Source organism: Lygodium microphyllum, chromosome 14 (assembly GCF_053477565.2).
Source record: "Lygodium microphyllum isolate KBCC chromosome 14, Lygodium_microphyllum_v1.1.10, whole genome shotgun sequence".
NCBI classification, from domain to species: domain Eukaryota; kingdom Viridiplantae; phylum Streptophyta; class Polypodiopsida; order Schizaeales; family Lygodiaceae; genus Lygodium; species Lygodium microphyllum.
The window spans coordinates 31992880-32004994 of NC_141148.1; the positions used below are offsets into that span (position 1 = coordinate 31992880).

The 12115-nt window shown below is 45.7% G+C and overlaps 1 protein-coding gene across 6 annotated transcripts in view; it reads left to right on the forward strand.

The window, feature by feature from the left end:
• The first annotated feature begins 689 nt into the window (after nt 1-689).
• LOC148025464 (uncharacterized) overlaps nt 690-12115 on the forward strand; it is a 51666-nt gene continuing 40240 nt past the window's right edge. For 2 of the 6 annotated variants that reach the window (XM_087692603.1, XM_087692600.1), the window contains exons 1-2: nt 896-2039; nt 10647-10742. In XM_087692603.1, the coding sequence (XP_087548729.1) occupies nt 1107-2039; nt 10647-10742 (1029 nt within the window). In that variant the 5' untranslated portion in view covers nt 896-1106. The other 4 variants (XM_087692605.1, XM_087692604.1, XM_087692601.1 and 1 more) reach the window with 3 other exon arrangements.

Consider the following 12115-nt stretch of genomic DNA (forward strand, 5'->3'; position numbering starts at 1 on the left):
AGAGAAGATGGTTAAGTCGAGGATCGAGATAGAGGGAATTGAGCTAATTCTCTTCCTTGCAGCCTCTCGGGGTGACTCTTCTCTCTCTCTCTCTCTCTCTCTCAAGCTCTCACTCACAATCTCTTGGAGGGGTATACTCTCTCTCTCCCTCTCTCTTGCAGCCTTTCAGGGTCTCCTTATGTTTTTTTTAATGCCTCTCCCATGCCTCATATTTATAGTGAATTAGAGAAGAGTGCTTGTGGTTGAGAAGTGGAGCTCTTTGTGGAGGGGGATCTTGGAAAGATCAGTGATCTGATGCTCAGATCATAAATATGATGGTTCCATTGGCTCCGAAAGGGGGGTAAAACTCCAAGACACTTGGTTAGAAAGCTCTCAGTTCACTCATTCTTCTTTTCTCTGTTTCGAAGTGCTGTCCACTGCCTGTGTACTGCGATCGCGGCGCGCGCGATTTCGCAAATCCTCGAGTCACCTCTCAAATTCCATATGCAAATCAAGAAGGAATGTTGTTTAAGCAATTCAAGAAAGAAGTGCTCATGGCTTGTGCCAAAAGCAAAAGGAGAGAAAATATAGAGGAAAATATGAGGAGAAGAAGGAGGATGATGAAGGACACTTTGATCTAAATGGGAAAAGGAGTGTAGTTCGATTTGATGCCCCACTAAACCATATAGAGAAAGAAAGAGAAGAAGAAGAGAAATGATAGAGGGTAGCGAGGAGGCCTAAGCCTTGAGGGACAGCATCTTGTAGAAAAGCTTAACAGTCCAACCCTTTACCTTGAGAGAACTCATCACTATGAGAACCTCGTGTCTTAGGGAGGGCATATCCTCGCGTGGGTAAACAATGACCCTAACTATTGCAACCGCCAAGTGTAAGAAATAATATGCCGTGGGTGGTAAGGAGTCGATTGATTTGCCTTAAATGGTGGGAAGTGATTTCGTGACAACGGATAAGAGAAGAAAACCATTGTTTTAATCATGTGCAGGATTTGGCGCAGCATTGGAATCTGCATGGTGATACTGCAGGATTTTGCAAGCATGAGCTGAATTAGTGGGTGACTGAAACCACTCAGCGAAGGGAGAAACGTCCTGCACATTTGACGTACGCTAGACATGACTTGTGTTGATATGGCTGAAGCTTCTGTCAACAGATTATCAGCTCCAATTACAGGACATGAAGGTGCCTTCCCAGTGGACGCGAGATGCCCTATCCGGTCCAAGGGACGTGTCTCACGCGTAGCAAGTTCATATTTGATCACGTTTAATAGCTTATCCACTCAATCCATGCAATGCACATTTGGTATCAGGGTTACAAACAGATTTGTAGCTCAGGCATGGCAGACCAGGTTCAGCATTAGGCTCCCAACTCGTCTCTCTGCTGTTACATTTATGGCTCCAATGAAAATGAGACGCCAGCATTTCGTGGAAGCTATGCAAGACAACTCCGACAGCAGCACCCCTTCTGATGGTTATGATGACCCCCCTAATCCAAGAGAAGGACCCCAAACGATCTCTTATTCGAAACTGAGATTAGGTGCAAGCGAATCCATCCAAGAGGCCCGATCCGAACCAGAGGACGAGTTCGAAAGATTAATGGCTGAGGGTTGGGCTTTGTTAAAGGAAGGGGAGGAGGGCTTGAAAGGTCGGTTAGAAGTCAGTCTTGCTTCTCGCATGCTTAAGGAGGCTGCGGATTTTTTTGAATCTGCTGTGGCATTGAAACCATCAGATTTGGAAGCCATTGAAAGCTGGGGAAATGCTCTACTTGTTCATGGGAAATTAAAACTTAGGTTGAGTGAGCATTTGAGGCTGAGATGGCTACAGCTTCAATCACAAAACCCTTCAAGTAACAGAAGCAATCAGCTGGATACATCTGCTGCTGAGAATGCACTTTATGGAGTGTGTGAAGAGAGTGAAGATTTGCTGGTTGAAGCAGGTCGAAAGTATCAAATGGCTTTGTCCTTGGACAAAACAGATGACTGTGCTCTATACAATTGGGGTTTAGCTCTTTACCACCGTGCTGAATTGATAGCAGCAGACGGGGATGAGGTAATTTCTTCCGCAAATGGGGTCCTTGCATTTTGAAAGGATTGGTGGATTTCTGTATGTATCAGGGACATACTTTAGCAAATGTACATTTAAATTTCTTCAAATAGATATTCATTTTCAAGCTTGCTATTTTATAGTTGTTGTTATATGAATTCATTAGCTCATTCTTTAGTCGTGGGCTATGTGCGGGGCCATTGACCAAATTTTGTACTACTGTAGCTTAGTTAGAGGATTATTAGTCCCTCTTTCCCCTCCTACAGCATCTGTTCTTGAAATATTCAAGCACTAGAAAGAATCCATCTGCAGTCTTGTTTTAACTGAGAGATTGGGAAAATTTCTATAGATCAGTACCAATTTCGTTTTCAGTCTATGTGGTGTCAATAAGTGAACTGGAGAGAGAGGAAGAGGAGAGAGAAGATTGCAGAAGAGAAAGATGGAGTGCAGAAGTGAGAGAAAGAGAGTGACAAGGAGAGAGAGATTAGAATAGGAGAGAGAAAGAAAGAAAGAAATAAGAAGCCATTGAAGCTGAGAGCAAGGTAATGAGGAGAATGATAGTAATGTATTAATGTGTCAAAAGATAGGAAAAATTACGTCCTCTACTTTTATACCTATGTTAGTGTAACATGATATTACTATTATTTTCACACTAAACCACTATTCTTCCTAGCTTCTTACAATCCATCCCAACCCAAGAGTTTTTACCCTAAAAAAAAACTCACAAAGATTGGAAAAGGATGGATAGAATAGAGTACTACTCTTTTTTCAGCTTTACAAAATGGAAAAATGATTGAAACATGAGAGACATATGGATTGAAATGAAGGAATGAAAGCAAGCCTCAACTATATACATAAGCAAGAATGCTTGAAAAGTACTTGGAGCCTTAAAAGTCTTCAAATGATGGACTCAAAATGAAGTAGATAGCTTGCTGTAAGAACAGATCTTGTTGAGCTAAATATGCCATAACTTTTGGTAGAAGTATCCAAACAAAGCGCGCCACATTTCAAAATATAGCTCTTGAAGAATACTTTGACTCTATTAAGGTGGCATAATTCTGAAAATTAGGTAGAATAAAAATTGTTCTAAAACAATCTGCTGTCAAGTCCTTGTTTGCATCATAACTAGCTCCATAGTAGTCAGTAATCTTCAGTCAATGTGTCCTGTAGGCAAGGTGAAACCAACCTTCCTTCCATGGATGGGTGGTAAATCCTTGATTACACCTTAATTACAGCAGCAAACAAAAAAATGCAAATCTAAAAATACAAATTTACCTACTGATCTTGGACAATGCACACTCAATTGGCCCTAAAATTGGCATCCTTTTCGATATTTCTTTAGCTTTATTGAAGAAGAAGTTGATTTACAATGGGATTCTCTCGATTCCCTTCGCAATCCAAACTCCCCTTGTTGTCCAAAGTGACCAGCAAGTCTTCAATCTGATTTGCCCCTTGATTAGGGTACTTAATTGACATTCACCCACTTCATAGACGATGGAAATGCCCCAAATTCAATGGTTGGCTAGTCCTCACCTGAATTTAGCTGAAATTCACGTTTAGCCCTGAAAAATCCAAGTCTTGGAGCTTTTATTTGTGACACGCTTCTCGAGGTTGTTGCTAAACCTTAATTTCTGTTGTAAATTAGGATTTACAGTAGAGAAATTTGCAATTTCTCAGCCTTTAAGGGTCCAAATATTGAGATCTTCGAAGCAAGGCTGTGAAATGATTGGGAGATGAGAGAGAAAGCTGTAGAGAGAGAAAATTCAGAGTTTTGTCGCGAAGAATGATCGAAAATTAGTCGAATGTAGCTGCTGTCTTGCCACAACAGTATTAAATGTTGTCGCCTACAGCTGAGATATTCAAATCAGCTGTCACCTTGTATTTGGATGTAATCGCCCAGCTGTGAAGGTCCGAATGTGCAATCGCCTCCTCAAAACTCACTTGTGGCTGGCTGCAATGGCTGAAAATAGGCTGGCCATGGTTGCTCACAGCTCTTTTACATTTGCTACAGCAAGAATGATCTCATTTTTCCTCTTTTTCAGCCTTTTACCAGCCTGTATGGGCAAATTTGCCAAGTGGCAGCCTTCCCAAATGGTTTTTTCAACATTATCTATCATTAAATATTAATTTTCAGCCTTTAATGACTGAAAATTAATCTAATAATTATTTCGGTGTCCAAAAAAATAATCTGATTGGCCAATAATTAAATTGGCTAGACATCTTTCACTCTCGAGTCTCTGTGTGCCATCTTTGACCATTAAATTAGCATTAGGTACCATTAAACTGTCAGAGTGCAGCGGTGCGGAAGCGTAGGACTGAGAGAGAGAGAACGCAGAGAGAGAAGGGAGAGAAAGAGACAGTGGACGATGAAGATCTGCTGTATAAAGAATGCTGAATACAAAGATATACACGGGCGCAGTGCGCTGGACTGCGTGTCTCCACCTCGACGATGCAACTTGCTGTCCACCTCGAAGTCTGCTGCAGTCTGCACTGTCTGCTGTCTGAAATCTGTGAACAGAGACAGAAACTGCGCGTCACCGGTCTGTAATCTGCGTCAGAGAAGTGTGTACAGACTGCTGAAAGTGTCGGCTATAAATAGCCGAAATCTGCCAGGAAATAGGGCGCCAGAAATAGGGCGCAGCCAGGAAATAAGTCTGCTGCATTAAATGCAGCCGACTGGGCTGCAAACAGTCGGACTGCCACGTGGCAGTCCGACTGCACAGTCCGACTGTGCAGCTGCCCTCCAAAACATGCTATGATCTCTAACACCCCCTCTCAGAGCCTGGACAGGGCAGAAGCCTGAGGGATCTGGAATGTCGCCGAAGCTTGAGGAAGCGCCTTCGTAAACAAATCCGCAAGATTGTCCTCTGTCTTGCAATACTCCACAGTGATGGTCTCATCCAGAAGCTTTTCTCGGATGAAGTGGTACTGGATCTCAATGTGCTTCGTCCGGGCATGAAAAACAGGGTTCCTTGCCAAGGCAATGCAACTTTCATTGTCACATCGCAGCAATGTAGGACGAGTCTGGGTGCACCCAAGCTCCTCCAACAATCTCCGAAGCCACACAACCTCGCATGTGGTGGAAGACGCGGCCCGATACTCCGCCTCAGTAGACGAAAGGGCTACCGTGGGCTGCTTCTTGCTACTCCATGAAATAACACCTGCACCCAAAGTAAAGCAGTAACCTGTAGTAGACCGCCTGTGGTCCACGTCACCGGCCCAATCCGAGTCGCTCCAACCTGCAAGTACAAGATCTGACCCATCTGTCCCTGCGGGGTAATGAATCTCTAAATCAGACGTCCCCCTTAGATACCGAAGTATCCTCTGAGCAGCCTGCCAATGCACCGTCTTAGGTTCACTCATGAACCCTGCCAAGAGCCCAACAGCAAAACATAGATCAACCCTCGTGTTGAGAAGCCAAATCAAAGACCCAATCAACTGTCGATAGCGGGACGCATCCGCCAAAGGAGAAGCTGAATGGGAAGTGGCCTTCCAGTTCGGATCCATAGGAGTAGAGAGGGCCCGACAGTCTTCCATCTCAAAAGACACCAAGAGCTCCTGTACATATCTTTGTTGGGAGAGAAAGATCCCCCTTTGAGACTGATAAATCTCATGGCCTAAAAAGAAATGGAGTAGACCCAAATCCGTCATCTCGAACGTCCGATGTAAAGCTGACTTTGTCTCCTGGACCTGTTGTGCAGCATCACCTGTGACAATCAAATCATCAACATATAAGACAAACAGCACACAACCATCCTCGGAAGTGTGTACATACAGCTGCGGATCGGCCTTGGACCGCCGATATCCCAACTGAGACTGGAGGAACGAATCAATCTTCTCGTTCCAAGCTCGCGGGGCCTGCTTGAGGCCATACAAGGCCTTCTTCAACCTGTAGACTTTCCCATCTGAAGAACCAAAGCCAGGAGGCTGCTCAACATAGATCTCCTCCTTCAAATCACCATTCAGGAAGGCCGACTTCACATCCAACTGATAAACAGGCCATCTCCTATGGCCAGCCAAAGCAAGAACAACTCTAATGGTTGCCATACAAGCTGTGGGGGCAAAAGTGTCATGACAGTCAATCCCTGGGCGCTGTGCAAAACCTTTAGCAACAAGGCGAGCCTTGTGCTTATCCAAAGTACCATCACTGAGGTATTTGGTCTTGAAGACCCACTTGACTCCAATCACCTTCTTCTTCGGGGGGCGTGGCACAAGTGACCAAGTGCCATTCCTCTCAATAGCCTCCAACTCAGCTTCCATAGCTTTCTTCCATGGGGCGGACTGTAAAGCCTCCTTCACGGAGGTGGGCTCTCGATCCTGCATAACACGGGACATCAAACAATAGTTGGAGCAAACAAGCTCCGTAGAATGTGCCTAGTGCCTCCGTGACCGCCGCGGACCATCCTGCGGTCCCCAGTCCTCAGGAACCCCCTCGATCCCTGAATCACGGAGTGTGTCACGGGCCCAGCGAGGAGGAGGCCGAACCTCCTCTCGTCGTTCTCCATCAGCAGAAGACTCTGGAATATCCACCGGTGGTAACTCCTCAGAGGGGTCCGGTGGAACAGTAGACTCTATGTCAGAAACAAAATCATAATCAAAAGGCACGGGCTCCAGTGGAACTGTAGAAGGAGCCCAACTCCCCCCTGGATCTCCAAGAACGGGATGCTCCTCACCCGTTGAAGTAGCTGGAACCCCCACAAACCGCACATCACGGCTAGTGTATACATCCCGCTTGACGGGATCATACAGTCGGTAGCCTTGGGACTGGGAGCTGTAGCCAACAAATACCTGTTTTCGAGAAGCCGCTTCAAATTTATCACGGTGAGCCTTGGGAATGTGAACATAGGCATCACACCCAAAGACCCGAAAGTAAGAAACGAGTAATGAGGAGCGAGAAAGAACAGGAGAGAGAAAGACAAAGAAATAAGAAGCCATTGAAGCTGAGAGCAAGGTAATGAGGAGAAGGACAGTAATGTATTAATGTGTCAAAAGATGAGAAAAATTGCATGTCCCCTCCTTTTATACCTATATCAGTGTGATAGGGTATTACAATTATTTTCACACTAAACCACTATTCTTTTCAGCATCTTATATGTGGATTTAATGCTTGTTGTAATAATTAATTAATGTGTAATCAAGTCATTACAACCCATTTTCAAAAGGATTGGCTACTTTCATGGTTCCATTGCTAGGACACCATCAACTCCCTTGAGTTAGTGGGTTCATGGCACCTAATTGGAAGTCAAAAGCATTGCTTTGGGGCTGAGATTGTATTCAGCTGATCAGTTAACAAGAATGCCTTCATACAGCGAGATGGGATCAAGCAGTGATGATGCCTTTCAGTTTGAACATGCATGATTTCATGCTGAAGCTGAAGGTTGTGAGGCATTATTAGAACTATTGAGATTACTGCTCTAGTGGTGTTTGGGAAGGGCAGGGCTGCAAGCAACAACTATTGGAGCCAATAGGGTGGTTTCCGTCGTTTGTTGGGGTGATGCAATGATCTGCAGACGAAGCTGGCAATGGCCTAGACAAGGAGATGACCAGAGAACAAGCAGCATCAGTCAAGATTGTAGATGAACTAGGGTTCAGACTTTAGAGGCGGCATTGATGATGGCAGCCCTTTGTAGCTTGACATCAGTGTAGTGTCCCACAGAGTGATAGGGAGATGGCAATCCCTAGCCAGCAGAAATGTTGCAGAAAGAGGGAGGGCGGGCTGATAGACAATGCAAGAGGGGCCCAAGTGGCATTGGCCCTATGGAGGTGGCATGCTGGTGAGGTAGTGGACATGCGGCACTTTTGGGCTTAGAGGTAGCATTGCTGATCAAGGGCTGTTGGAGACCTAGGTTGTGACCTTTGCAAGTAGGTGGTGATCTTGGGAGGTGGCCATTGTGGTGGTGGGTGGCTAGGTAGTAGAGGGTAGTGACAACTTGGGATGTAGGGGATACTTTTAGAGACCACATTTCTGCAGAAATGGAGGGAAATATCTGCATGTGCCTCATCTTGACGCTCCTAGGCTTTGGCTACTAGGTGCTAGTAGCACTCGGATTCTATAGGCAGCAGTGTCCCTACCAATCCGTGTTGTGTAGGCCAAGAACCGTGTCCCAAAAGAGGTGCCATTCCAGAACTGACTCCAAGGTACGTAGGGGTCCAATAGCCAAGTCTTCCCTTGGAGTACGATGACATGAATCCTCCTCCAGGGTATAGCTAGTAGCTCCTCATCATGATGACCTCTAATTGACGGCTAGCCTTCCGTGAGTTTGGACTGTGAACATTATCTCATGGGGGACACCGTTCACTGTAACTGCCACTTGTAAGAGGATGCCTATTGGCAAGAACCTAGCTGCCTGGACCTCACTAGGCAGTACCAGCTCCTGAATGGAGGGGTCTAACAAGTCTCGTAGAATCGATGCCTCGATCTCCCTCCTCCTGGTCTTAATGCCACACTAGCAACCAGATGCCTATTGTAGGATTGCTTGGTCAACAAGCTTGTAAACCTCCCTCCACATTGTAACAGTACGAGCAGGGTCACCCTCCTAGTAGTTGGCCCACTGGATGCGAGGGTACCCATAGATCTGGATCTGGTCATGATTTTAAACCTGGGGGTTTCAGACCACTGGAGAGTGGTCTATCTCCTCTTGACAAACTGAAGGCATGCAAATCAGGGCCTTATGCAGGCCCTACCTCACCCATAGTACTAGACTGCACAAGGAGGATCTAGGTGGGGTGATCTATGTTGACATGAAAATTCATCTCAAGGATGGCCTCTACTTCTCGCCGAGTTGTGGTCTACACTCTTGAAGGCCCCCTTATAAAAGGACCTTCCATGTCTATCCCCTTAGCATGAGCCCACGCACCACCAGCTTGCCCAGGAGGGCAAGACTTTGGTACTTTGGGTTGATGATCCCCAGCCCCCTCTTAAAGTGATGCCAAATGATAGGCGCCCATTCCATGTTGGCCTGAGAGTCCCTAGATCCATGCGGATCAGACCAAAGAAAATTTCGCATGAGGTGGCGAAGTTGAGCCACATAGGACAAGGAGAAACACTAGTGGGAAGCAATGTACCAAGCTATTGCTAAGAGGATCTAGTTGACCACTAGGGCCATGCGTACTAGGGAGAGGCAGGTCATACTCCAATAGGTCAACTTCCTTTTGATGGAGTCAAATACTGGGAGAAACTATTGGGATGGGTCAATGTCTAGTCCCACTTGGAAGCGAAGATAATGGATGATCTATCCCCTTCTCACCCATGTGAAACCCAAGTGGAGGATCTAGTTGACCACTAGGGCTTTGGCGGGTTGTGCTCTAATAGGTCAACTTCCTTCTGATGGAGTCAAATATTGGAAGAAACTATTGGGTGGGGGTAATGTCTAGTCCCACTTGGAAGCCAAGATAACAGACGGTCTATCCCCCTCATGCGTGTGATAATGTCAATGTGAAAGGATCGAGACAGAGTGCAGATTAGTTTGAGTAGAGAGTTCAGAGTAGGGAGACTGAGCAGAAAGAGTGAGAGCACAACACACAGTGTTTGGTACAATGACAAGATATACCACTTTAGATTTTGATAATTTATATAAAGTACAAGTGTAAGGGTGCGTGTGCACTTGAATATCGTAAAAGGCATGGAAAGCCCTTATTCCCAACAACCTCCCACTTAAAGGCAATGTGCCTGAAGGTAGATGAAAGAATCAACTAAGTCTATGTATGTACAAAGCTGAAATACACATATACTATCCAACCCCCATCATCTGGCGGCAATGAGCAAACTGCTCTATTGGAAGACCCTCCGTTAGCAGGTCTACAGGGTTATCATCTGTATATACCTTGACAAGCTCAATGCTCTAATGTCAAGCACATCTCTGATTAAATGATACTTCACCTGTATGTGCTTTGTCTTTGTGTGAAAGATAGGATTTCGTGCTAGCATGATGGCACTCTGATTGTCACAATGGAGGATAGGAACCTTTGCAATACCAAGCTCTCACAAGATGTGAAAGCCATTAAGCCTCTTTGCATGCCTCAATGGTAGCCACATACTCTACCTCTGTAGTAGACAATGCAACACACTTTTGCAGCCTGGATTTCCAAGAGACTGCTCCCCTTGTGAACATGAACACATATCTTGAAGTAGACTTTCTGCAGTCAGGATGATCAACATAGTCTGCATCTGTGAAGCCAACAACAGACGACTTCTGCTTCCCAAAGCAAATACACAAATCTAGGGAGCATTTAATGCTGGCCGACTGCATTTAATGCTCCCCCCATTTTATACCTATATATTGTTGGGGCTCCTCCTCTTGAGTACTCGAGTCATCATTTGTGGATTCTTTTGAGGAGAGAGGAGCCGGTGCCAGGGTGCCCACACAGCCAGTGACTCACTGTTGTATGCTGCTGTCTCGTTTTCGATATGGATTCCGTTTCCCGAGCATACATCTGAGTTCTCATCTGTATTTGTGTTTATTTATTCTTGTCTTGTGTTTCAACAGTTTATTTCAGCATGTTGTTTATGCTTCCATTGCTGCACCATTTTTGACATGGTATCAGTTTTCAGGTTTTGTGTTTTTGTTGTGTTTTATTGCTGATTTCAGGATTGTTTTCCCTCTTGCTGATCAGGCAACTGCTACTCCAATCAGGCGACCAGTTTTGCCTGCGTTTTTTGTTGCAGTCAGCATCCGTACAGCCTACGCCTTTATTTCAGCTTGCGTTTTGGTATTTCTGCATCTCCTCTTGGCTGGGCGCTTCTATCATTAGGTCGTTTTTGCAGTTTTTGACAGTTTTTGACTGATTTTTTGACTTTGTGCAGCAGATTTTGGCTTATTTTGATCAGATTTTGGGTTATACTGCATGTGAACTCTTGCTTTTTGCAGTCTGTGCTCGGGGTTTGGCTGTGTTCCCTCTCCCAATCCCTTCTTTTCTGGTGTGGTGGAGCGTGCGAATCGGACCATGGTAGAGATGGCCCGATCCATGTTGGAGCATCAGAGTTTTCCTCATACCCTTTGGGGTGAGGCGGTGTCTACGGCGGTGTACATACGCAACCGCTCTCCTACTTTGGCATTGTAGGACATGACTCCGTATGAGACTTTCTTTGGGAAGAAGCCTTCCGTGTCCCATTTTCGCATCTTTGGATGTGATGCTTTTGTCCATGTAGACAAGAAGAAGAGGAAGACGAAGCTCGACTCTAAGTCGCGCCAGCTTATCTTCGTGGGCTATAGCACGACCATGAAGGGATATCGGCTCTACGACCTGATGATACGGAAAATTGAGGTGAGCAGGGATATGATCTTTAATGAGGCTGCGGCCTTCGAGGATCCGATTGATGGTTCTCTTACAAGTGATTCTTCGATTGACCCTCCCCCAGCTACTCTCCTCTCCCTTCCTTAAAGATGGCTCCTCCCCCTTCACATCCCTTCTTCTTCATTGGCTCCTCCCCCTCCTCTTCCTCCCTCTTCTTTGAGTACGTCCACCTCTACCGCCTCCCTTCAAGAGTCTTCTAGGGATGTACGGCCATCCGATGGGGAGCCTTCTTCAGATGAGGAGGATCTCCCTTCTCTTGGAGGCGGGGAGTCCCTTTTCCAGCTTGGTGCTTTATAGGTTCCGGAGGCTACTCGGTCTCCCTTGCAGCAAGAGGAGGCTCATAGGATTCCTTTGTGGTATCGCCGGCTCATGCAGGATTCAGTTGTTACTCACTTTTCTGCTCCTTCTATAGGTCCATGCAGATCCGCCCAATTACAGGCCCAGTAGGATAGTTCACTCTGTGTGAACTATGCTCTTATGTCACAGATTCTTCAGGATTCCGAGCCTTCCACTGTTAAGAAGGCTCTTGCACAGGATGTTTGGAGATAGGCTATGCAGGCAGAGTTCGATTCCATTGAGCGAAATCATACTTGGGAGCTTGTATCACGTCCCAAGAAGCGGAAGGTGATAGGTGTGAAATGGGTCTTTAAGACCAAGTATCTAGTAGATGGTTCCTTGGACAAGCATAAAGCTAGGCTTGTTGCCAAGGGTTTTGCACAGCGGGCAGGATTGGATTACTTTGAGACCTTTGCTCCTACAGCTCAGATGTCTATCACTCGAGTTATTTT